General features: G+C 57.5%; 2 protein-coding genes across 3 annotated transcripts; one reads left to right on the top strand and one right to left on the bottom strand.

The window, feature by feature from the left end:
* The first annotated feature begins 3,707 nt into the window (after positions 1-3,707).
* TBXA2R (thromboxane A2 receptor) lies at positions 3,708-14,509 on the top strand. Its single transcript, XM_524054.8, has 3 exons — positions 3,708-4,091; positions 9,972-10,840; positions 13,347-14,509. Exons 2-3 carry the CDS (start codon positions 10,055-10,057, stop codon positions 13,590-13,592), a joined length of 1,032 nt encoding a protein of 343 aa, XP_524054.1. The 5' UTR covers positions 3,708-4,091; positions 9,972-10,054; the 3' UTR covers positions 13,593-14,509.
* Positions 14,510-15,747: 1,238 nt separating this feature from the next.
* GIPC3 (GIPC PDZ domain containing family member 3) lies at positions 15,748-25,269 on the bottom strand. Of its 2 annotated transcripts, none has more exons than XM_054673871.2 (6): positions 24,621-24,887; positions 23,763-23,948; positions 23,447-23,627; positions 20,861-20,973; positions 20,491-20,585; positions 15,748-20,377 (listed from the first exon to the last, which is right to left on the bottom strand). In XM_054673871.2, the coding sequence occupies exons 1-6, from the start codon at positions 24,843-24,845 to the stop codon at positions 15,994-15,996; spliced, it is 5,184 nt and encodes a 1,727-aa protein (XP_054529846.1). In that variant the 5' UTR covers positions 24,846-24,887; the 3' UTR covers positions 15,748-15,993. The 2 variants fall into 2 exon arrangements, with proteins under 2 accessions (XP_054529846.1, XP_016792543.1); XM_016937054.3 differs by having other exon boundaries at positions 20,129-20,377; positions 20,504-20,585; positions 24,621-25,269.
* Positions 25,270-26,005: the final 736 nt, after the last annotated feature.

Raw genomic sequence — 26,005 nt, 5'->3', positions numbered from 1 at the left:
AATGCAGAGAGTGTAACGTCCCCGATGCCTCACACCCGCTGCCCTAGTTGCTGCCGGCATTTGTGACACAGCGCATTTGTCACAAGGGAAGAGCCTGGGAAACAACACGGCACCCAACTGGGGCCCGGTGGTCCCTTGGGAGCTGTGTTAGTGCCCGGGTCTGTCTTTGCCCCCCACCCCTCTGCCTTGCCTCCCACGGCGGGGGTGACAGTCCATTTCCCAGACGACAGGAGGGAGGGTACAAGGGTGGACACAGCTGCTGGCCTGGGCCCAGGCTCTCGTGGGGGCAGCGCTTGGCCATGCCTGGGCGCATTCGTGGTGGTCCCACCTTGGGGCTGCTCCTGGCATGGAGTGGATGGAGGCCAGGGATGCTGCTCAGTGTGCTTCAGTGCCCAGGATGAGCCTCCCCAAATGTCCTCACTGCAGTAGGCAGAGGTGCGAGGCAGATCCTGCACTCCCCTGGGGCACTGGTCACCTCCCAGCCCCCACCTCTAACAGGATCCTGGAAGTCTGTGGCACAGGGCTTGGGAACTGGCCAGGGAAGTGCATCTGATCAGCGTCCGCTCTCCACACCGCAGACCCTGGCCCACCCTGACCAGCCTGCTCCAGAATCCCAAATCGCATTGCAGCACACACAACACCGCCATCCCCAGCCCAGCCTTCAGCAGACATCACAAGTTGATGGCAGATGGCCAGAGCCATGTTAGAATCCTCTGGGCAGCCTCTTGCCTGGGTTCCTGGCCAGCTCCACCGCCGATCAGGACAGGCTGCTGGGGCAGGGCTGAGTCCGGGCTGGACTCGGGGGGCACTTTTTATTTTTTTGAGACAGGCTGGAGTGCAGTGGGCGTGATCACAGCTTTCTACATCCTCAACACCAGAAGGCACTTTTGAGCCCAGAGTGGTGTTTGGGACAGGCCGGGTTCTGTAGTCACAGCCCAGGTTGTGTGTGCGTGGCTGGCGCAGCCCAGCCTGTACTGGGCCTAACAGACCTCCCACCAGCTCTATGTGACAGTATTTACTTCCATGTGGCTGCTTGGGAAACTGAGGCCCACAAAAGCCCACGTTGTTGAGCCCAGAAAGTGGCAGGGCCAGTATTAGAAGCTGGGTTTCTCTACCTTGGAGAATCCCAATCCCAGACCACCACCCCCTCCCTGCCTCAGTTTCCCCACCTGCCCCTGCAGAGATTCCCCCAGCCCCGGAATCCTGCTTCCTCCTCCTCACGTGCCTTTTGCACCCCAAGGGAGATGGCTGTCCTCCAACTGGCAAGACACATGGTTTGCCAGGGGCCCCAGTCTGGAGGGAGCAGAGCTGGGGGCCCTGGGACCCCTGAAGGGTCACGGGCACTAAGCCTGGGAAGACGGGCTGCTGGCCGAGAAGGGTGACGGCTGCCTTGCAGAGGACAGGGCAGCAGGTGTGCCCAGGGCAGGGGGCACACAGGGCTCAGGCCAAGCTGAGGAGCCAGATCCTAGGGGAGTAGGGCACCAGGGAGCTACGGAGGGCACGTGAGCTGGGGAGGGCCTCCGAGCTGGGTGTCGAGACCCTGCAGGCAGACTGGAGGTGGGGGCCAGGGGTAGGCTCTGCGCACCACCCCCCCATCTACCCCATGACTCTCCACCATGGCCCAAGGTCCACCTGGTGTCCTGGAAGCTGCCCCCGCCCCCACCCAGCTTCCTGACTTTGGCTGTGTCCAGAGCTAAGAATAGACGCTCCCTGCCCGGCCCCGCCGGAAACCGCAGCCACGGGGGTACATCCTGAGCCGGGCCTCTGTTCCCACCGTCTGCCCCCCAGCCCCTCACAACTCCTCCCACCAGAGCCTCCTGTGCTCCCATTGAACCCGAAGTGCTGGCGGGGGGCGGGGGGCGGGCCAAGACCGGGAGACCAGCAACCAGCCCCGGATGACAGGGAAGCCCAGTGCTCATGTTCCAATCCCACACATGGGCGTGGCATTGTTCCCCCTTTGTGCCTCAGTTTCCCCATCTCTAAAATTTAGAGTATCTTTACCCCCTGCCTTGCAGAGATGTGGTGAGGCTTAAGCTAAATGCAAGTGTCCTTCTCTGAACTCTGTCCAGGCTGTTTCCCAGAAGAGTCATTGTCCTTGTTATCTCAGGGCCGAGGACAGAGGAAGTGGGGACAGGACAGCCTTCCTCCGTCTCTCACTGCCCCCTCATCTGGAGCCCCAGCCCCACATCCTCCTCCCCCCAACATCTGCCCTCCTTGCAGTTAGTGTAGCAAGGGCCTCATGCTCTCTCTTGCCTCCAAAGCTTTATACATGCAATTCCTGTCACTGCCACGTAGCCCAGACCTGGGGAGCTCCTATTCATCCTACAAAACCCCACTTCCCATGCCCTCTCCTCACAAGATGTCTTCCTAGCTCACCTCTGGGCTTCCCTAGGCCCTGTCACTTCCTTTGGCACAGCCCTGACCCCAGGGGGCTGGAACAGTCTGTGTCCAGTTCATTCTCCAGCCTAGGGCATCCTGAAGGGCAGGCCTGGTTTCAGGTCTCACTTGGAGCTCATAATTGTCCCACTGTATAAGCTGAACACAGAGAGGGGTTGGGGAGAGTAAGACTTGGAGATTAGATCGGCTTCACGGAAAAGCAGCCTTGGAGCCAGGGTTTTGCCACATCCATAGGAGTTGGATAGCCTCCTTGCCAGGAAAGAGAGAAGTTGTGTTAAATGGCTGGTGACTCAATGGGATAGAGCTTTGGGAGGGAGGTTGGGTGTGGCCGAAGGCCAGGAGGAGGAAGGATAGTGGGCGGGGTAGCCGGGGAAGGGGCTTCCGGACTGGGCTGACAAGAGGGCCGGGCCGGGCTGGGAATACCCCTCACTCACAGCCTGGACTAGCAGCCCTCCCGGGCCCAGGGGACGGGGTGGGGTGCAGTGAGGGCAAGGTCAGCTTGTCGGGTCCCACTCCAGGTCCCTAACTCAAGGTTCTGTCTGGCTCGGGTGTGCAAACAAGGCCAAGGAGGCCCAAGGTCCCCCCTCTGCAAAGAGACGGTCCCAGTCCCTGCGTCCGGCACCTTCTCAGCCATTCCTGTTGGGCTCCATCCCTCCTTCCCCAGCCCGAGCTGGGGGGTGGCCAGGAAAGAGTGCCCATCCCCCACTGCAGCCTCCCGGCTCCAGACTGTTCCTCCTCTGGCTCCAAAGCCACCTCCGAGCCTCCTCAAGAGACCCTCCCATGCGATGCCATCACCCCAGCCCTCCCGGCTCACCTGCTCTGGGACCACCTTTCTCAGTCTGGCTGTGTCGTCTGGTGCACCCCCCATCCCTCTGTCCTCCCACCCCACCCCTGGAAGGGGCCTCAAATATGTCCTGCATGTATTAAGCAGGGCATAATACTACTGTGTGCCGCGTTCCAGCGCACCCAGTGAATTTGGAGCCCTGGAGTCTGGGCGACCCCCGGGAGCCGATCCGCCTGGACCTGCCCCGCCCCCTCCAGGCCTTGGGTGCTGCCCAGATGGTGAATAATGCGGGCCTGGCGGCGGGAGCGCCGGGAAGAGGCCTGGCAGGGCGCTGGGCGGCTGGAGAGGCTGAGGCTCCCGAGGAAGCGCCCCTGCCACCCCTACGCGGGCCATTGCATCCCTGCCACCGGTGGCCTGGGGGTCCCAAGGGCGCCGCCTTCCCCAGAAGGCTGTAGGGTGTCCCGGCGTGCGGGGGGCACCCACTGACTCCAAGTCAGCCAGGCCCGGGCCCGAGGGGCGTGGCCAGCGCAGGGTGGGCGGGGCTGATGAGAGACAGCGAGAGACAGAGACTGGACGGAGAGAGCGAGCCGCGGGCTGCCAGCGGCCCCCACCCGTCCCAGCTCGGCTTAGCCCCCGCGGACCCCTCCAGGCCGCGACCCCAGGGGGTCCTGTGCCGCCACGCCCTCCATCTGTGTGGGTCCTCTGCTGGGCCCGCCGCTGGTCACAGCCAGACTGACTCAGTTTCCCTGGGAGGTCCCACTCGAGCCCGTCCTTCCCCTCCCTGTGCCCGCCCCCAGCCCTCGCCCCACCCTCGGCGCCCGCACATCTGCCTGCTCAGCTCCAGACGGCGCCCGGACCCCCGGTCGCAGGATCCAGCCAGGTGGGAGCCCCGCAGATGAGGTCTCTGAAGGTGAGGTCGCCCCGCTGGCTTAGGGCGGGATGCACTGCTCTGGTGTGAGCCCGGGGTGCTGGGCGCATCCGGCGCTGGCCCTGCCCTGCTGTGGGTGTGTCCCAAAGCCCGCGGTGACAGCGGCCAGGTGCCAGGTGTCCCCTGTGTGGCCCGGCGGGTGGCATGGTGCTCTGAGGCCTGCCCCGGGCGCCCAGGCGGCTGGGTCTGGGTGCGGCCCAGGCTGATTCTGTCCGGGGGGCTCTCTGTCTCTGTGGGGCCACATGGCTGTGAATGGGGGTCCCAGACTCAGGGGGCTGCAGCCGGGGAGGGGGCCCAGGCCCTGGGTGTGGCAGGGATTGAGTGTGGTTGTGCGGCTGTGTGTGTGATCTTGTCTCTGGGAGTGAACCATGCATGGCCCTGGTTGTGTGTCTGTGTCTGTGCGTGTGTGGTGGTTTTGTGTGTGTGACCGTGTGTTTGTTTCTGCCGAGAGTCTGTGACTGTTAAATACTGTGTGTTCTTCTGTGTGTCTTTCTGTGTCTGTCTGTCTGTATCTATGTACCTGTTGTGTTTCTGCCTGTGTGTCTGTGTTTTTCTGTCTGTGTCTGTCACATTTCTGCCTGTGTGCCTATGTGTGTATGTGTGTGTGTCTATGTCTGTCGTGTTTCTGCCTGTATGTGTCTGTGTGTGTCTGTGTGTTTGTTGTGTTTCTGTGTGTGTCTGTGTGTGTGTGTCTGTTGTGTTTCTGCTTGTGTGTGTCTATCTGTGTGTGTCTGTGTGTCTATTGTGTTTCTGCTTGTGTGTGTCTGTGTCTGTCATGTTTCCGTCTGTGTGTGTCTATCTGTGTGTGTCTGTGTATTTGCCATGTTTCTGTATGTGTGTCTGTGCATGCCTGTGCGTCTGTCTACTGTGTTTCTGTCTGTCACATTTCTGCCTGTGTGTCTGTCATGTTTCTGTCTGTGTGTGTCTGTGGTGTTTCTGTGTGTGTGTATCTGTGTGTGTCTGTGTATCTGCCATGTTTCTGTATGTGTGTCTGTGCATGTCTGTGCATCTGTCTGCTGTGTTTCTGTCACATTTCTGCCTGTCTGTCATGTTTCTGTGTGTGTGTCTGTGTGTCTGCCATGTTTCTGTGTGTCTGTGCACGTCTGTGCGTCTGCCTGCTGTGTTTCTGTCTGTCACATTTCTGCCTGTGTGTCTGCTGTGTTTCTGCCTGTGTGTCTGCTGTGTTTCTGCCTGTGTGTGTCTGGCTGTGTCTGTGTGTCTCGAGTGTGCACACACAGTGGTGGCCTGAGGTGCATGTTGGTGGAATCACTGTAACTTGTGGTCCACCATTAACCACCAGCTGCACCGCCCGGGTCCCGCCCCCTGGTCCCTGCTGGCCCCTGTGTGACGGAGCTCCGTGCGTGCTCCCTGGGGAGCCCCCACTAGAGAGATGGGGAAAGCGAGGCTCACAGGGGGCCACGTGACTCAGGGCCCCAACAAGGCTGGCTGGAGTCTGGCTGGCTGGGGGAGTCCCCGCCCTGCACTGTGTGGCCTGGGGACCCTGTTGGTGTCACAAACAGGAAATGTTCTTGGAAATGGAGCTTTGCGGTGAGGGGAGGTGGGCCCATCAGGGTGTGGAGTGTGTCTGCCTCCGCTACCATGTGGGGGTCCACGCCCATGAGCGTTCAGATCTACAGCAGGCATGGGAGGGTCTGGCCGGTCCCTGAAGTTTCAGTCCCAAAAGGGCCCTGTGGGTCCAAGGTCCAAGGCCGACCGGGGTGACACGGAGCCTCAGGGCTCCCTGCTGGCTGCCCGGGCACCTTGTAGGGAGTTGAGCTGTGGGTACAGCCAGGCGCCCTGCAGAGGTGAGAGGCAGGGAGGCCTGAGCTGAGCACCCGCAGGCATGGAGATCAGAAGCTCACCCCCATTTCACAGAGCGGGGAAACTGAGGCTCGGCAAGGTGGAGCCCCAGCCTGGCCGCGGCAGATCAGGGACTAGAGCCTCCAAGCCTGTCTGGGGGAGGGGGGGTGGGCTCAGGCCGTGACAGGCAGGCGGGGCGGGCAGGGTGGGGTGCTGAGGAGAGGGGACTTGTTGAGAAATGGATGGATGATGAGGTGACACGCTCCAGGGAGTTGGGGAGGGGGCACGAGGATGGAACATGGGGCGGAGGAGAGGCCTGCTGTTTGGGAACCAAGGATCACATTCCACTGGCAACCAGGCTTGGGGCAGCCAGGCCTGGTGCCCACGCCCAGCCCAGCGCCCGGGCCTCTGGAAACAGCGCCGGACAGAGCCCTCCGAGTCACACGACCCGCAAGCCGGGTACCCTGTCAGGGGTGGCATCGGATGAGGGAGAACTCACTGTCCGCCTTCCAGAAAGAAGCCAGGAATTAAGACAGAGATTTCTGGAACCCGGGACCCAGGCAGATTCCCATCAAAGTTGCAGGACCTCAGCCTCTTGGGATTCTAGAATTGTGAGGCCTTCTGCATCCCAGGACTGGAAGCGTGTTAGAATTCCACAACCCTGACCCCGCTGAGGGCAAACGTCTGCTCTCAGACTGCAAAATTCTGGAATTATTCAACATCAAAAAGGGATCTTGGGTCCACACCTCTCCCCAGACACAGGGAGGGACAGTAACTTTCCCAAGAGCCACAGTGCTGCTCTACTCCCCCACCGAGTGGGGGCCCCTGCTACCCCTCCTGGCCAATGCAGGAGGGAAGGGAGGCCCTGCCCGGTCCCCCCATTGGCATCCTTGCCTGGAGAACTTGAGATGGCTGCCATCGCCTGAAGCCAGGGTGGGGAGTGGAGGTGGGGGGACTGGAAACAGCCAGCTGTGGCCAGAAGGACTCAGTGCCAGTTTCCAGGCTCCCCTGGGCCAAGGGCTCTGGGCCATGCATTTGCTCCCAGCCACGGGAGGTGTGAGGGAGTTCCGGGTGTGTGACCCCCGGTGAGTGGAGTGGAGTGTGGTCGAGGAGACCCTGAGACCCAGGAGGGACTGGAAGTTGCTCCAGGCAGAGGTCGGGGCAGTGGCCGCAGGGACAGCCGAGTCCCAAGGAATGTCCAGAAACAGCACATACCAGCTCTCGAGGGAGGAACGCCTTGTCCCAGGGGAAATCCCAGTGCAGGAATCCAAACCCCAGGCGCCAAAGCAGCCCGGAGTGGAGGGCAATGATCGCCAGAGGCCGCGAGGAACCCCCCACTGCATCTGCTCTCCAGGCCTCAGTTTCTCCTCTGGAAGCTCCGCCTCCCACCATGGTGGCAGTGGCCTTAGCTGTCCTCCCAGGAAGGGAGTTCAGTGCCGCTGTCGGGAGCTGGATAATTTATGAGGCTAGAGACAGCGTAGCCAAGGCCAGAAGCCAGGCCAAAGCGTCACAAATGAGATGGGGAGTGAGGGCCACAGCCACCCATTTGACCGCCCTGGAACGCGTTAGCTGCTGCGACCCCACAGCCCAGGCCCTGCCTCAGGGCCAGCACGCATTGAGTGCCCGCTGTGCTGTGCTGAGTGCTGCGCGTGGATCCCTTCATTCCCGTCATCAGCACCCCCGACTTTTTTTTTTTTTTTTTTTTTTGAGGTAGAGTCTCGCTCTGTCGCCCAGGCTGGAGTGCAGTGGCGCGATCTCAGCTCACTGCAAGCTCCACCTCCCGGGTTCACGCCATTCTCCTGCCTCAGCCTCCCAAGTAGCTGGGACTACAGGTGCCCGCCACCACACCCGACTAATTTTTTGTATTTTTAGTAGAGATGGGGTTTCACCATGTTAACCAGGATCGTCTCGATCTCCTGACCTCGTGATCCGCCCACCTGGGCCTCCCTCTTTTCTTTTCTTTTCTTTTTCTTTTTTTTTTTTTTGAGACGGAGTTTTGCTCTTGTTGCTCAGGTTGGTTCAGTGGCACGATCTTGGCTCTGGGGCCCTGTTTCCGGCCCACAAACATCACTTCCCCTGTCAGGTTCAAGCGATTCTCCTGCCTCAGCCTCCCGAGTAGCTGGGATTACAGGTATGCACCACCACACCCGGCTAATTTTTGTATTTTTATTAGTTGAGATGCGGTTTCACCATGTTGGTCCGGCTGGTCTCAAACTCCTGACTTCAGGTGATCCGCCCTCCTTGGCTTCCCAAAGTGCTGGGATTACAGGCGTGAGCCACCACGCCTGACCCTAATAGGACCTTTTGAGCCTTAACTGCCTGGCACCTCCATCTCGCACACAGTCCCATTCGCCCACCTTTGCCCACCCAGTCCCTCCAGGTGACTTGGGGGTGTGCCAGGGCGAGAGGCAGGAGACCCGGGTTCCATCCTAGCCTCCTGGGTGACTTTACAACCAGCCACAACCCTCTGGACTTTGACATGACCCATGGGGTATGGGGAGCTGGCCTTGTTTTGTTTTCTTTTGTTTTTTTTTTTTTTTTTTAGACGGAGTCTCGCTCTGTCACCCAGGCTGCAGTGCAGTGGCACGATCTCAGCTCACTGCAAGCTCCTCGTCCCAGGTTCACGCCAGTCTCCTGCCTCAGCCTCCTGAGTAGCTGGGACTACAGGCTCCTGCCACCACGGCCGGCTAATTTTTTGTATTTTTAGTAGAGACGGGGTTTCACTGTGTTAGCCAGGATGGTCTCGATCTCCTGACCTCGTGATCTGCCCGCCTCGGCCTCCCAAAGTGCTGGGATTACAGGCGTGAGCCACCATACCTGGCCATTTTGTTTTGTTTTCTTGAGATGGAGTCTCGCTCTGTTGTCCAGGCTGGAGTGCAGTAGTGCGACCTCGGCTCACTGCAACCTCTGCCTCCCGGGTTCAAGCATTTCTTCTGCCTCAGTCTCTTGAGTAGGTGGGATTACAGGCGCCCGCCACCATGCCTGGCTATTTTTTGTATTTTTAGTAAAGATGGGGTTTCACCATGTTGGCTAGGCTGGTTTCGAACTCCTGACCTCAGATGATCCACCCACCTCAACCTCCCAAAGAGCTGGGAGTACAGGCATGAGCCACTGCACCCAGCCAGAAGCTGGTTTTTGAACCATCTCATTTTATTTTTACTTCACTCATCACACCTGGCCCCATTTTTTTGTTTTTGGGGGTTTTTAGCGTTTTTGTTTGTTGGTTGGTTGGTTTTTTTTTTGAGACAGGGTCTCACTGTTGCCCAGGCTGGAGTGCAGTGGCACAATTGTAGCTCACTGCAGCCTCAACATCTGGGGCTCAAGCAATCCTCCAACCTCAGCCTCCCAAGTAGCAGGAATTACAGGTGCATACCACTACACCCAGATATATATTTTTTTAAGAGATAGGGTCTCGCTATGTTGGCCAGGATGGTCTTGAACTCCTGACCTCAAGTGATCCGCCCACTTTGGCCTCCCAAAGTGCTGGGATAAGAGGCATGAGCCACTGCGCCTGGCTTGGCTCCGATTTTGTTGTGCATTGTGGCTGAGCGTTAGCCCCACACAGAGTAACAGATCCCCGCCTGCTGCTCTCTACCAACCGTCCCTGGGGAACCTGCCATTCCGAAGAAGTTGTGTTTTTTGTTCCCAAAATAGAACTGGATTTCAGGGTTTATTTCTTATTATAAAACCGACACCATGAAAATGGAGGAAAAGTCTGGGCACGGTGGCTCACGCCTGTAATCCCAGCACTTTGGGAGGCCGAGGCGGGAGGACTACATACTACAGGGTATGTGCCTGTAGTCCCAGCTATTTGGGAGGCTGAGATGGGAGGATCACTTGGGTCCAGAAGGTCGAGGCTGCAGTGAGCCTTGATTGCATCACTGCACTCCAGCCTGGGTGACAGAGCAAGACTCTGTCTCAAAAAAACAAAAAACAAACAAACAAAAAAAACCCAGGAGAGGATATTTGAGCTGGGGCATTGAAGGTGGTGTAGGAGTTCACCAGAGCTACTTACACTGAAATGCAGAATTAATCACAAGCAAATCTTCTCTCGCCTCCCAGGTGTGCCTGAACCAGTGCCAGCCTGCCCTGTCTGCAGCATCGGCCTGATGGGGTGGTGACTGATCCCTCAGGGCTCCGGAGCCATGTGGCCCAACGGCAGTTCCCTGGGGCCCTGTTTCCGGCCCACAAACATTACCCTGGAGGAGAGACGGCTGATCGCCTCGCCCTGGTTCGCCGCCTCCTTCTGCGTGGTGGGCCTGGCCTCCAACCTGCTGGCCCTGAGCGTGCTGGCGGGCGCGCGGCAGGGGGGTTCACACACGCGCTCCTCCTTCCTCACCTTCCTCTGCGGCCTCGTCCTCACCGACTTCCTGGGGCTGCTGGTGACCGGTACCATCGTGGTGTCCCAGCACGCCGCGCTCTTCGAGTGGCACGCCGTGGACCCTGGCTGCCGTCTCTGTCGCTTCATGGGCGTCGTCATGATCTTCTTCGGCCTGTCCCCGCTGCTGCTGGGGGCCGCCATGGCCTCAGAGCGCTACCTGGGCATCACCCGGCCCTTCTCGCGCCCGGCGGTCGCCTCGCAGCGCCGCGCCTGGGCCACCGTGGGGCTGGTGTGGGCGGCCGCGCTGGCGCTGGGCCTGCTGCCCCTGCTGGGCGTGGGTCGCTACACCGTGCAGTACCCGGGGTCCTGGTGCTTCCTGACGCTGGGCGCCGAGTCCGGGGACGTGGCCTTCGGGCTGCTCTTCTCCATGCTGGGCGGCCTCTCGGTCGGGCTGTCCTTCCTGCTGAACACGGTCAGCGTGGCCACCCTGTGCCACGTCTACCACGGGCAGGAGGCGGCCCAGCAGCGTCCCCGGGACTCCGAGGTGGAGATGATGGCTCAGCTCCTGGGGATCATGGTGGTGGCCAGCGTGTGTTGGCTGCCCCTGCTGGTGAGTAGGGGCTCTGCGGGGTCCTGCTACCCTCCTGACTGGGCCTCTGGTCACCCAGGGTGGATTTAGATCCTGATGGTGGGACCGGGCGCGGTGGCTCACGCCGGTAATCCCAGAACTCTGGGAGGCCGAGGCGGGAGGATCGCTTGAGGCCAGGAGTCCGAGACCAGCCTGGCCAACATGGTGAAACCCTGTCTCTACTAAAAATACAAAAATTAAGGCCGGGCGCGGTGGCTCACGCCTGTAATCCCAGCACTTTGGGAGGCCGAGGCGGGCGGATCATGAGGTCAGGAGATCGAGACCATCCTGGCTAACACAGTGAAACACTGTCTCTACTAAAAATGCAAAAAAATTAGCCAGGCGTTGTGGCGGGCACCTGTAGTCCCAGCTACTCTGGAGGCTGAGGCAGGAGAATGGCGTGAACCCAGGAGGCGGAGCTTGCAGTGAGCAGAGATGGCACCACTGCACTCCAGCCTGGGTGACAGAGCGAGACTCCGTCTCAAAAAACAAAAACAAAAACAAAAATTAGCCAGACCTGGTGGCATGTGCCTGCAATCCCAGCACTTTGAGAGGTCAAGGCAGGAGGATTGCTGGAGCCTGGGAGGTTGAGGCTGCAGTGAGCTATGATTGCACCACTGCACTCCAGCCTAGGTGACAGAGTGAGACCCTGCCTCAAAATTAAAAAAAAAGAAAAAAAAATAGAAAGCAGCCGTAGAAAACACATAAATGAGTAGGCGTGGCTGTGGCCAATAAAACTACTGATGGATAAATGATGAAATTTGACTTTCATGTCGTTTTTATGTCACTCAATTTTTGCCTCTATTTTGTTTTCCTCTAACCATTGAAACATGGAAAGAAATTCTTAGTAAAAAACAAAGCAGGCCGGGCGTAGTGGCTCATGCCTGTAATCCCAGCACTTTGGGAGGCGGAGGCGGGCAGATCATGAGGTCAAGAGATGGAGACCATCCTGGCCAACATGGTGAAACCCCGTCTCTACTAAAAATACAAAAAAATTAGCAGGGCGTGGTGGCGGGTGCCTGTAGTCCCAGCTACTCAGGAGGCTGAGGCAGGAGAATGGCGTGAATCCGGGAGGCGGAGCTTGCAGTGAGACTCCATCTCTCAAAAAAAAAAACAAAAAAAAAACAATGAAAGGAATGAAACAGAGAAAGAAAGGAAAAGAAAAGAAGAGGCTGGGCAAGGTGGCTCATGGCTGTAATCCCAGCACTTTGGGAGGCTGAGGCGGGTGGATCACCTCAGGTCGGGAGTTCAAGGCTAGCCTGACCAACATGGAGAAACCCCGTCTCTACTAAAAATACAAAAAAATCAGCCAGATGTGGTGGTGCATGCCTGTAATCCCAGCTACTCGGGAGGCTGAGGCAGGAGAATCGCTTGAACCCAGGAGGCGGAAGTTGTGGTAAGCCGAGATCCTGCCATTGCACTCCAGCCTGGGCAACAAGACTGAAACTCCGTCTCAAAAAAAAAAAAAAAAAAAAAAAAAAATTCCCGTCAATCCTGACCTATAGATAAATATAATTTTTATTATTTAAATATTTTATTTATGGCCAGGTGCGGTGGCTCACACCTGTAATCCCAGCACTTTGGGATGCCAAGGAGGGCAGATCACGAGGTCAGGAGATCAAGACCATCCTGGTTGACACAGTGAAACCCTGTCTCTACTAAAAATACAAAAAAGTAGCCAGATGTGGTGGCAGGCGCCTGTAGTCCCAGCCACTCGGGAGGCTGAGGCAGGAGAATGGCGTAAACCCGGGAGGCGGAGACTCCGTCTCAAAAAAAAAAAAAGGTATTTATTTATTTATTTTGAGACAGGATCTTGCTCTGTCACCCAGGCTGGAGTGCAACCATGCCTGGGTAACTTTTCTATTTATTTTAACTTTTTATAGACATGAGGTCTCACTATGTTCCCCAGGCTGGTCTTGAACTCCTGGGCTCAAGTGATTCTCTCCTATTTACCTCCCAAAGTGCTGAGATCACAGGCGTGAGCCACTGCCTGGCTAAGAGTGCGCTAATTTATGAACCCATCAAAAGGAGCTCAGAGCGGTTAGTCAACTCTCCTGAGGTCACCCAGCAGTGCAGTAACAGAGTGGACACTGGCCAGGCGCAGTGGCTCATTCCTGTAATTCCAGCACTCTGGGAGGCTGAGGCTGGTGGATCACCTGAGGTCAGGAGTTCGAGACCAGCCTGGCCAACATGGTGAAACCCCCGTCTCTACAAAAAATACAAAAATTAGCCAGGTGTGGTGGCAGGCACCTGTAATCCCAGCTACTCGGAAGGCTGAGGGAGGAGAATTGCTTGAACCCGGGAGGCAGAGGTTGCGATGAGCTGAGATCGCACCACTGCACTCCAGCCTGGATGACAGAGTGAGACCCTGTCTCAAAAATCAAATTAAAAAACGGAGTGGACCCTGGATCTCAGGGGACCCCGGGCAGGGACCGGGGCGGGCGGGGCTGGAGGCGGGGGCCCAGGCTGACAGCTCTCCCCTCTGCAGGTCTTCATCGCCCAGACAGTGCTACGAAACCCGCCTGCCATGAGCCCCGCCGGGCAGCTGTCCCGCGCCACGGAGAAGGAGCTGCTCATCTACTTGCGCGTGGCCACCTGGAACCAGATCCTGGACCCCTGGGTGTACATCCTGTTCCGCCGCGCCGTGCTCCGGCGTCTCCAGCCTCGCCTCAGCACCCGGCCCAGGTCGCTGTCCCTCCAGCCCCAGCTCACTCAGCGCTCCGGGCTGCAGTAGGAAGTGGACAGAGCGCCCCTCCCGCGCCTTTCCGCGGAGCCCTTGGCCCCTCGGACAGCCCATCTGCCTGTTCTGAGGATTTGGGAGCTGGGGGTGCTGGATGGACAGTGGGCATCAGCAGCAGGGTTTTGGGTTGCCCCAATCCAATCCGGGGAACCCCCAACTCCTCCCTGATCCTTTTACCAAGCACTCTCCCTTCCTCGGCCCCTTTTTCCCATCCAGAGCTCCCACCCCTTCTCTGCGTCCCTCCCAACCCCAGGAAGGGCATGCAGACATTGGAAGAGGGTCTTGCATTGCTTTTTTTTTTTAGACGGAGTCTTGCTCTGTCCCCCAGGCTGGAGTACAGTGGCGCAATCTCAGCTCACTGCAACCTCCACCTCCCGGGTTCAAGCGATTCTCCTGCCTCAGCCTCCTGAGTAGCTGGGACTATAGGCGCGCGCCACCACACCCAGCTAATTTTTGTATTTTTAGTAGAGACAGGGTTTCACCGTGTTGGCCAGGCTGGTCTTGAACTCCTGACCTCAGGTGATTCACCAGCCTCAGCCTCCCAAAGTGCTGGGATCACAGGCATGAACCACCACACCTGGCCATTTTTTTTTTTTTTTTTTTTTTTTTTTAGACGGAGTCTCACTCTGTGGCCCAGCCTGGAGTGCAGTGGCACGATCTCGGCTCACTGCAACCTCTGCCTCCCGGGTTCAAGCGATTCTCGTGCCTCAGCCTCCCGAGCAGCTGGGATTACAGGCGTAAGCCACTGCGCCCGGCCTTGCATTGCTCTTTGACCCTGAATTTGACCTACTTGCTGGGGTACAGTTGCTTCCTTTTGAACCTCCAACAGGGAAGGCTCTGTCCAGAAAGGATTGAATGTGAACGGGGGCACCCCCTTTTCTTGCCAAAATATATCTCTGCCTTTGGTTTTATTTTCCTTTGGGTCCAGAAGTTTTCAGTCTCTGGAGTTTGTGCATTGGGCCTCACCCGGAGCAGACGAGGGCAGGGCTGGGAAGGATGGGGAGGGACAGAGAGGATTCGGTTCCTCCCCCACCTTGTTTCTTGAGTGTTTCCTAATCACTCAATGGGTGGTACCACCTAGAATTCTCCCAGCAGCCTGTAATGGGAGGGCTACAGGTTAGCCCTGGAACCTGCATTCAAACCACCTTTGAATCTGTGTGTCATTAAAAGTAGATATAAATTGGCCGGGCGCGATTGTTCATGCCTGTAATCCCAGCACTTTGGGAGGCCAAAGCGGGAGGGTCACTTGAGGCCAGAAGTTCGAGACCAGCCTGGCCAACATGGTGAACCCCTGTCTCTACTAAAAATACAAAAATTGCAGGGCTCGGTGGCTCACGCCTGTAGTGTCAGCACTTTGGGAGGTCGAGACGGGCAGATCACCTGAGGTCGGGAGTTAAGAGACCAGCCTGACCAACATGGAGAAAACCCGTCTCTACTAAAAATACACAAAAAAATTAGCCGGGCGTGGTGGCGCATGTCTGTAATCCCAGCTACGCGGGAGGCTGAAGCAAGAGAATAGCTTGAACCCGGGAGGTGGAGGTTGCAGTGAGCCGAGATCACGTCATTGCACTCCAGCCTGGGCAACAAGAGCAAAACTCTGTCTCAAAAAACAAACAAACAAACAAACAAAAAATTAGCCAGGCATGGTGGCGGGCGCCTGTAATGCCAGCTACTCAGAAGGCTGAGGCAGGAGAATTGGTTGAACCCAGGAGGCAGAGGTTGCAGCGAGCTGAGATCATGCCACTGCACTCCAGCCTGGGCGACAGAGTAAGACTCCATCTCTAAATAAGTAAATAAATAAAACAGAGAAAGAGAGAGAGAGATGCAAAAGTGTGGAGTGATGCCCGTTTCCTCCACTGTTCACTTGTTCACCCAGCAACCTTTCAAACACCACAGTGTTCTGTACAGCACCTTGCACATAGTAAGTGCTCAATAAATATTGGTAGAAAGGACCAGTGGCTGGGTCTTCGTGGAGCACCTGTCGCCTGCAGGCACGTAAGCTCATGCCTATGCGGTGCTTAATGAAGTGCCTGGTACACAGTAGGTGCTCAAGAGGTATTCAGTGTTGCCACAGTTTCAGCCAGCCCCCCAGCCCCACATCTCTGCATTCCCCCAAACTTCCCCCAAAATGACACACCAGGCTGCAGAGATGGAAGGTGCCTTTATTCACCATGAGCCCTCAGGGTACATCCGGTGCAACCCGTCTCCTGCCCTCCTTTTCCCTCCAAGGACCTGGATCTGAGCCAGGACCGGTGAAGCCCCTGTTTTCACCACCGCACACTCCCCACCACCGCCTGCTGGAGAAATAAGGTCACTTGCTGCTTCTGGGGGACCCAGGCTGGAAGGGACAGGAGAGGACGAGAACCACATGAACCAGGGCTAAGTCACAGCCAAGCTACGGCCCCCCGCGGTAAGGGCGGGGTCCTGGCTCCCCCTGAGTGGGGCAAAGGGCTGGCGCCAAAGCTGGGGACTCAGACAGCTGGGAACTCAGGAGGGCTGCCCTAGGGGCAGGACTAGGAGTGACAGATATGGTGGGTGGGGTGGACTTCTGGGGTCCCACCTGGGGCTTGGGAGAGACGGCTGGCTTCTGGGGGGTTGAGGAGACCTGTGACTGTGGGGCCAGGTAGGAGGCTTGGGGTAAGCCTGGGATGGGGCCAAGGCTGGCCTGGATGCCACATACCTGATCATGGGGCTGAGGCAGAGGCTGGGGGTCTTTGCTAGGGGCTGGGGTGGGGTCTCTGGGGGATGGGCCTGGGGGCTGAGGTTGGGCTGGGGCAGGGGCCTCAAGCTGGATTCTAGGGTCAAGGCCAGGGGTCTGTGGGCAGAGTCCATTTCTAGGGCTCAGCCAGATTCTTGAACTGGTGTGAGTTCTGGAACTGGATTGGGTTCCAGAAACAGGCTGGGTTCCAGAACTAAGGTGGGCTCCAGGGCTGGGCTGAATTCTTGAGCCAATCTGGGTTTCAGAGCTGAGCCCGGTCTCAGAGCTGGACTGGGTTCTGGAACTAAGGTGGGCTCCAGAGTCGGGCTGAATTCTTGAGCTGGTCTGGGTTTCAGAGCTGAACTGAATCCCAGAACTGAACTGGGTTCCAGAGCTGGACTGAGCCTCAGAGCTGAGCCTGGTCTCAGGACTGGACTGGGTTCTGGAGCTAAGATGAGCTCCAGGGCTGAGCTGAATTCTTGCAGTGGTCTGGGTCCCAGAGCTGAGCTGGTTTCCAGAACTAGTCTGAGTTCTGGAGCTGGGTTGGGCTCCGGAAATCAGCTGGGTTCCCAAACTAAGCTGACTTCCAGAGCTGGCTTGAATTCTTGAGCTTATCTGGGCCCCAGAGCTGGGCTGAGTTCCAAAGCTAAGCTGACTTTCAGAACTCGTCTGCTTCCCAAAGTCCAGTTGAATACCAGAGCTGTCTGGGGCTGTGGTCTGGAGCTGATAGCTAGAACCTGGCATGGTTTTAGAGGCAAATTGAGTCCCAGAGGCTGGTCGAGCTCCTGGGCAGCGCTGGGACCTGGAGCTGGGCCTGCTGTCGGAACTAGACAGGGCTGTGGAGCTTAATTCTATTGCTGCGATGGCCTGGGTCCCAGGACTAGATTGGACTCCAGAGCTTAGCTGGATTCTGGAACTTGGCTGGGTCTCAGCCGCTGTCTGTGTTTTGGAGCTGGCTGGGATTTCAGAACCAGCCTGTGCTCCAGAACTGAGCTGAGTTCCAGAGCTGGGTGCGGTGCTTGGGCTGGATTGAGCTCTGGAGCTTGGCCAGGCCTTGAAATTGGTCTGGGTCCTGGAAGTAAACTGCATTCTAGAGCTGAGCTGCATTGTGCAAGGAGAGTGGGGCTTGGCACCAAGCTGTGTGCTGGAGCTGGGTCTTGCTTCCAAGATGGATGGGGTTCCAGAGCTGGTCTGAATCCTGGAGTTGGGCCTGGTTGTAGCACTAGGCGAGGTTCTAGAGCTGGGCTCAGTCTCAGAGCTGGAATCATCACTGGAGCTGGACTGGGCTGCAGGATGGGGATGGACACTTGGATGCAACTGGGGTTGGGATCTGGACTGGGCAGCCGTGTGGACCTGGGTTTCTGAGCTGGTCTGAGTTCTTGAATAGGATTTGGTTTGGGAGCTGTCTCTGAATCCTGAGCTGACTGGGGTTCCAGAGCTGGGCTGCTTCATGAATCTCACATGGGTTCCAAAATTAACTGGGGTTCCGGAGCTAGACCGAGTGTCCAGGTGTGGCTGCATCGTGGAGCTGTCCAGAGTTCCAGAGTCAGCTTGAGTTTTCCAGCAGGGCTTGGTCTCCGAGCTAGCCTGGTTTCTGGAACTGGGCTTGGTCTCCAAGCTGCTCTGGGTCTTAAAATGTGTCTGGGTTCCAGAGTTTGGCTTGTTGTCAGGGCCCAGCTGGATTCTAGAGATGGGCTTCGTCTCAGAGCTGGCCTGGGCTTCAGAGCAGGGCTTGGTCTCAGAGCTTATCTGGGTTCTAGAGCTGGGCTTGGCCTCAGAGGTGGCCTGAATTCTAGAACACAGCTTGGTCTCTATGCTGGGCTTGGTTTCAGAGCTTATCTGGGTTCTAGAGCTGGGCTTGGCTTCAGAGGTGGCCTGAATTCTAGAACAGGGCTTGGTCTCTATGCTGGGCTTGGTTTCAGAGCTTATCTGGGTTCTAGAGCTGGGCTTGGTCTCGGAGCTAGCCTGGACTCTAGAACAGGGCTTGGTCTCAATACTGGGCTCTGTCTCAGAGCTCATCTGAGTTCTAGAGCTGGGCATGGTCTCAGAGCTCATCTGGGTTCTAGAGCTGGGCTCAGTCTCAGAGCCCATCTGAGTTCTAGAGCTGGGCTCGGTCTCAGAGCTCATCTGGGTTCTAGAGCTGGGCTCGGTCTCGGAGCCCATCTGAGTTCTAGAGCTGGGCTCGGTCTCGGAGCCCATCTGAGTTCTAGAGCTGGGCATGGTCTCAGAGCTCATCTGAGTTCTAGAGCTGGGCATGGTCTCGGAGCCCATCTGAGTTCTAGAGCTGGGCTCGGTCTCGGAGCCCATCTGAGTTCTAGAGCTGGGCATGGTCTCAGAGCCCATCTGAGTTCTAGAGCTGGGCTCGGTCTTGGAGCCCATCTGAGTTCTAGAGCTGGGCTTGGTCTCAGAGCTCATCTGGGTTCTAGAGCTGGGCTTGGCCTCGGAGCAGGCCTGAGTTCTAGAACAGGGCTTGGTCTCAGTGCTGGGCATGGCCTCAAAGCTCATCTGAGTTCTAGAGCTGGGCTTGGTCTCAGAGCTCATCTGGGTTCTAGAGCTGGGCTTGGCCTCAGAGCAGGCCTGAGTTCTAGAACAGGGCTTGGTCTCAGTGCTGGGCATGGTCTCAGAGCCCATCTGAGTTCTAGAGCTGGGCATGGTCTCAGAGCTCATCTGAGTTCTAGAGCTGGGCATGGTCTCAGAGCCCATCTGAGTTCTAGAGCTGGGCTTGGCCTCAGAGCAGGCCTGAGTTCTAGAACAGGGCTTGGTCTCAGTGCTGGGCATGGCCTCAAAGCTCATCTGAGTTCTAGAGCTGGGCATGGTCTCAGAGCCCATCTGAGTTCTAGAGCTGGGCTCGGTCTCGGAGCCCATCTGAGTTCTAGAGCTGGGCTTGGTCTCAGAGCTCATCTGGGTTCTAGAGCTGGGCTTGGCCTCGGAGCAGGCCTGAGTTCTAGAACAGGGCTTGGTCTCAGTGCTGGGCATGGCCTCAAAGCTCATCTGAGTTCTAGAGCTGGGCTTGGTCTCAGAGCCCATCTGAGTTCTAGAGCTGGGCTTGGCCTCAGAGCAGGCCTGAGTTCTAGAACAGGGCTTGGTCTCAGTGCTGGGCATGGCCTCAAAGCTCATCTGAGTTCTAGAGCTGGGCTTGGTCTCAGAGCTCATCTGAGTTCTAGAGCTGGGCATGGTCTCAGAGCTCATCTGGGTTCTAGAGCTGGGCTTGGCCTCAGAGCAGGCCTGAGTTCTAGAACAGGGCTTGGTCTCAGTGCTGGACATGGCCTCAAAGCTCATCTGAGTTCTAGAGCGGGGCTTGGTCTCAGAGCTCATCTGGGTTCTAGAGCTGGGCTTGGCCTCAGAGCAGGCCTGAGTTCTAGAACAGGGCTTGGTCTCAGTGCTGGGCATGGCCTCAAAGCTCATCTGAGTTCTAGAGCTGGGCTTGGTCTCGGAGCCCATCTGAGTTCTAGAGCTGGGCTCGGTCTCGGAGCCCATCTGAGTTCTAGAGCTGGGCATGGTCTCAGAGCCCATCTGAGTTCTAGAGCTGGGCATGGTCTCAGAGCTCATCTGGGTTCTAGAGCTGGGCTTGGCCTCAGAGCAGGCCTGAGTTCTAGAACAGGGCTTGGTCTCAGTGCTGGGCATGGCCTCAAAGCTCATCTGAGTTCTAGAGCTGGGCTCGGTCTCAGGGCTGGCCTGAGTTTTAGAACAGAGCTTATTCTCAATGCTGGGCTCGGTCTCAGAGCTGGCCTGGGCTCTAGCACATAGCTTGGCCTCAGATCTGGGCTGGATTCTAGAGAAGGGCTGGGTTCTGGAGTTGGGCTGGGGCTCCAAATTGGATTGGGTTCTAGAGAGGAACTTGTCCTCCGATCTGGGCTGGGTTCTGGAGCAGGGCCGGGGCAGGGGGCTGGGCTCCGGGCTGGGGCTGTGCTGGGCCCCCCCAGGGCAAACTAGCCACAGGCCTCTCTGGCCTCGCCGATGGCGGCCCACACTTCCACCACAAACTCGTCGGGGAAGGCGAACTCGCCCAAGACGGAGTCTAAACAGCGTGCAAACTCCTGGGCGCTCGCTGTCTTCTTGGACGTCTCCACCATGGTGGACGCTGCGGGCCGTGCCAGAGGGGATGTCAGTGAGGGCACTCCCCGTGCCCAACTTCCCGCTGGGACCCCTGCCTCCTCCCGTAGGCTTCCCTCCCCCCAGGGCCCCCTGGCTTACCCTGGCCCCTTACCCAGCTCGGGGTCCCGAATGCCCATGTAGCTTTCCAGCAGGTCATCAACCTTCCGAGATGCCTCCTCCTCAAACTCACTGGGCTGGGGGCACACGGGAGGGAAGTCAGGGGTGAAAAGCTTTGGAGCCCTCCAGCCCAGCCCCCTCCCGACCCCCACGCCTAAGGGAAGAGTAGACTGGACCCTCACACGAGTCAGTAGTGCTGGTACCAACATCATTGCCCCACTTTTCAATGAGGACCCATTTTGCAGGCAGAGAAACTGAGTCTCCGAGGAGAAGTTCTTACCCAAGACCGCACTGACTCAGTGGAGGAGCTGAAGGTGCAGAAGCCTGGGGAGAGCCCCTCCCCTTCACTCACCACTTCCTCCACTGTGGCAGCCCCCCCAGAACGAAGCCGCAGGGTCTCCCTCCCGCTGGTCACTTTCGCCTCTACTGGACATTTGCTGGACCGACTTCTCTGGCCAATCATATCTGGAAGGAACAGAGTGAGGGATGGCCATGGGTTCTGGGTGGAGCCACATCTTTGTAAACCCTGGGAGGCCAACAGCCGAGCCTTTCTAGAATCTTCCTCCCCTTCAAAGTCCTCCTTACATCTGTACGGCAAGTCTCCAGAGACCTATTCGAGATTCCACACTTCGCATCCCCAGCAAACTAAATCACAAGTCCAGAATGAGGTGTTGTAATGGAGCAGGTTTAGAACTAACATCCCAGTCCCATGCCCTCACTCTCCCTCTTCTAGGGACTTTCTCTAGAAGGGACTGCTTGGGACCCTCCTTGTGGTAGGATCCTCAATCTAGATATGTTCTTGTCTGGGTTCCAGAACCCGGCTTAGTGTCAGGACTGAGGTGCTAGAAACACACTTAGTCTCAGAGCTGGCCTGGGCTTAAGAGCAGGGCTTGGTCTGAGAGCTGGCCTGGGCTCTAGAGCTGGGTTTAGTCTCAGACTAAGCTTGATTTTTTTTTTTTTTTTTTTGAGATGTTGTCTTGCTCTGTCACCCAGGCTAGAGTGCAATGGCACGATCTTGGCTTACTGCAGCCTCCACCTCCGAGGTTCAAGCGATTCTCCTGCCTCAGCCTCTCGAGTAGCTGGGATTACAGGCACCTGCCACCATGCCCAGCTAATTTTTTGTATTTTTAGTAGAGACAGGGTTTCACCACATTGGCCAGGCTGGTCTCGAACTCCTGACCTTGTGATCCACCCGCCTTGGCCTTCCAAAGTACTGGGATTACAGGCTTGAGCCACTGCACCCAGCCAGGTTTTTTTTTTTTTTTTTTTTTGAGACGATGGATCACCTGACCTCAGGTGATCCACCTGCCTTGGCCTCTCAAAGTGCTGGGATTACAGGTGTGAGCCACCACGCCCGGCCTAAACTCTGTTTTTAGGCATGGCTTTTGGAGTTCACAGCCACGGCAGGGCAGATTCTAGAACCCCATACAGCTCACTCTCCCTGGGACATCTCTCCATGTGTGCTGGGGCACTTCTAGAATCTCTGTCTCTGTTCTATAGAACAACGCTATCCAAAGGGCCAACCCATGGCTAGATGAGGAGAATGTGCCAGTGTGTAAATCAATACACTGCTTTCTTCATTGAGAAAGTCTAGTTATGAAAAAAAAAATGGGCAGGGTGCAGTGGCTCATGCCTATAATTCCAGCACTATCGGAGGCCGAGGAGGGCAGATCACCTGAGGTCGAGAGTTCGAGACCAGCCTGCCAACATGGAGAAACCCCATCTCTACTAAAAATACAAAATTAGCCAGGCATGGTGGCACATGCCTGTAATCCCAGCTAGTTGGGAGGCTGAGGCAGGAGAATCACTTGAACCTGGGAGGCAGAGGTTGCGGTGAGCCGAGATCACACCATTGCACTCCAGCCTGGGCAACAAGAGCAAAACTCCGTCTCAAAAAAAGAAAAAAATAAAAAATTAGCTGGCACGGCCAGGAGCGGTGGCTCACACCTGTAATCCCAGCACTTTGGCAGGCCGAGGTGGGCGGATCACGAGGTCAGGAGATCGAGAACGTCCTGGCTAACACGGTGAAACCTCATCTCTACTAAAATACAAAAAATTAGCCGGGTGTGGTGGCAGCGGGCGCCTGTAGTTCCAGCTACTCGGGAGGCTGAGGCAGGAGAATGGCGTGAACCCGGGAGGCGGAGCTTGCAGTAAGCTGAGATCTAGCCACTGCACTCCAGTCTGGGCGACAGAGCTAGACTCCGTCTCAACAAAAAAAAAAAAAAAAAAGAAAGAAAGAAAAGAAAAAAAAAGAAAAAAGAAAGGAAAAAAGAAAGAAAACTTTTTTCTCATATTCTCATTTTCTACAATCCACCATGACCTCAAAGCACTGCTTTAAAAGTTCCCAGGCTGCGCGCGGTGGCTCATGCCTATAATCCTAGCATTTTAGGAGACTGAGGCGGGTGGAGCACTTGAGGTCAGAAGTTCGAGACCAGACTGGTCAAGATGGTGAAACCCCGTCTCTACTAAAAATACAAAAATTAGCCAGGCGCAATGGTGGGTGCCTGTAGTCCCAGCTACTCGGGAGGCTGAGGCAGGAGAATCGCTTGAACCCGGGAGGTGGAGATTGCAGTGAGCTGAGATCGCGCCATTGCACTCCAGCCCAGGCAACAGAGTGAGACTCCGTCTCAAAAACAAACAAACAAACAAACAAACAAACAAAAACAAGTCTCCCAGCCTGGCTCCAAAGTGGTTCTGGACGCGTCCTCCTCCAACTCCACTTTACCCAGTCTCTCCCCCACCCCTCCCCCACAGGCTGACTCCATAACAATCTATTAATAGAAACTACCTACGAGTTTCTGATACCCTGCCAGGAGCTCCTTGGCACGCAGCGGGTGCACCTAGAACCTTCCAGCCCGTCCCATCCCCGACCCTCCTCCACCCCAGGCATCCGTAGAACGCACTTCGGGAAGAGCTCCCGCCAGCCCACCCGCCTCACCGAAGGCCCTCTTGGGCTGCACCAGGCGCAGGGTGAAGGGCTGGGACTTGGGCAGCTCCCGGAGCATCTTGGCCACCTCGTAGTGGCGGCAGCCCACAATGGAGTGGTCGTTGATGGCTTCGATGCTGTCACCCACGCACACTGCCTCGATCCGGTTGATGATACTGCCTTCCTTGATTCTCTGCAGGGATCCAGCGTCGCTGGCAGGGCAACCCCAGCCACCCGCCTCCAATCCGCAGAACCCACGTCGACCCAGAGTGGGGTGGGGGCAGTTGCTGGACCCCAGGAAGCCACCCGCCCACCCCCTCCCGGGCACCTTGATGAAGGCGTAGCCAGCCCCGTTGTCCGTGATGGTCAGCCCCAGAGCATCCTCTGTCTTAGTGACCTCCACCTCCTTGGTCTCGCCTCGCACGTGGGCAAAGATGAAGTCCTCCAGGCCTATCTGACCCCCTAGGAGCTTCTGCATGTCCACTTTGTGGCTGTTGAGGGTGCAGAATAAAATCTTCCCGGGGGAGAAGGAGCCCAGAGTTAGCCAGGGCATGCATCCCCCCACGCAGCCACCCTGTCTGCGCAGGCCCCTGCCCCCAGCGACCAGGATCCCAGCCCATGGGAAAGGGCAGGGCGTGGGACCCCCAGAACAGAGAGAGGAGGGAGAAGGAGACTTCCAGCAGGTGGAGACCCCTCTCCATACCCCGGGACCTACAGCCCCCAGACCTCCAGGTTTAATCTGCTGGCGCCCCCTGGGGACTGCAAACCAAACGAACCCGGATTGGAAAAACGCCCAGGAACCCCCCAACTCCACGGCGGCCTCAGACTTCCCATCTCTAAGGGAGCCATCTGGAACCCCAGACCCCAGCTACGCCCAGGAAGCACAGAGGCGCTTCCCCGAGGGCTGGGGTCCGCTCCAAGCTAGGTCTGCGCAGAGGATTTTCTGGAATATCTAGGGGTCCGCTAGCCCTAAGACCTGCCCATCTTTTGCGCAGAGCGTGCAAAGGGGGCCCCTGGGAGTGTGGCACCCCGGGATCTGAGGGCTGGGTCTCTGAGATCCGGCGATGAGGCGGCCACCCCGATGTCTGGGATCCGGGGATCTGGGGTCTCCCGTCCAGGGTCCAAGCTCCCTACCCCTCACCCCATCAGGCGGGTGGTCTTGGGCGCCGGTGTCCGGGGTCCTTACCTCGGTGGGCGCGATCCCGAAGGCTTCGGCGATCTTGGCGTACAGCTCGCGGACGTTGGTGAAGCCCTCGATCTTGCCCGTGGGGCTCCCGTGAGCCAGCTGCGTGCGGAAGACGAGGCGCGGGCGGGCGCGGGGCGCGGCCGGGGGCTCCGAGGGCGCGGGCGGGGGCGCAGACGCGCGCGGGGTCTCGGCCCCCCGGGCCTCCCGGGCCGCTGCTCCCTCCATGGCGGGAGAAGTTCGGCCACCCACCCGGGCCCTCGCCGCCGCCGCCGGATCCGCCGCTTCCTGCAGCCTCCCCTCCCCCGGCCCAGGGCGCGACAGCCGAGACGCCCGGGTAAGTGGATCTGGGAACCCGAGCCGCCCGGGAAGGCGACACCGCGGGGTGCGCAGGGGTGGGTCGGGCCCCAGGTGTCCGGGCCCTGCCAGGGCCAGCTGCGCCCTCCTCGGGGATGCCCGCAGTCCGGGGGGGCCTGAGCTCAGGACCCTGGAAGAACAGGGACCACAAATAAGGACAGGGACAGGCCTGGAGCGGTGGCTCACGTCTGTAATTCCAGCACTTTGGGAGGCCGAAGCGGGCAGATGACCTGAGGTCAGGAGTTCAAGACTAGCCTGGCCAACATGGTGAAACCCCGTCTCTACCAAAAATACAAAAATCAGCCGGACGTGGTGGCTGGGCGCCTGTAATCCCAGCTACTCGGGAGGCTGAGATCACTTGAACCCGGGAGGCGGAGGTTGCAGTGAGCTGAGATGGCGCCATTACACTCCAGCCTGGGCAACAAAGCGAGACTCCGTCTCAAAAAAAAAAAAAAAAAAAAAAAAAGGATTGGGACAGCTGAGGGTGCTGGAGCACTCACCCTCTGCTAGGCGAGGTCATTGTTTTATTTTATTTTATTATTTTTATTTATTTATTTATTTTGAGCTGGAGTCTCGCTCTGTCACCCAGTTTGGAGTTCAGTGGCACGACCTCAGCTCACTGCAACCTCTGCCCACCAGGTTCAAGCAATTCTCATGCCTCGGCCTCCCCAGTAGCTGGGATTACAGGCATATACCACCATGCCCGGCCAATTTTTTTGTATTTTTAATAGAGATGAGGTTTCACCATGTTGGCCAGGATGGTCTTGAACTCCTGACCTCAGGAATCCACCCACCTTAGCCTCCAAAAAAGCTGGGATTACAGGCATGAGCCCCCACGCCCAGCCTTTGGTTTGTTTGTTTGTTTTTGGAGACGGAGTCTAGCTCTGTCGCCCAGGCTGGAGTGCAATGGCGTGATCTCGGCTCACTGCAACCTCCACCTCCTGGGTTCAGGCGATTCTCCTGCCTCAGCCCCCCTAGTAGCTGGGATTATAGGCACACACCACCATGCCTGGCTAATTTTCGTATTTTTT

This window comes from Pan troglodytes, chromosome 20, assembly GCF_028858775.2.
Source record: "Pan troglodytes isolate AG18354 chromosome 20, NHGRI_mPanTro3-v2.0_pri, whole genome shotgun sequence".
NCBI classification, from domain to species: Eukaryota; Metazoa; Chordata; class Mammalia; order Primates; family Hominidae; genus Pan; species Pan troglodytes.
This window is presented reverse-complemented; position numbering and strand designations above follow the sequence as displayed.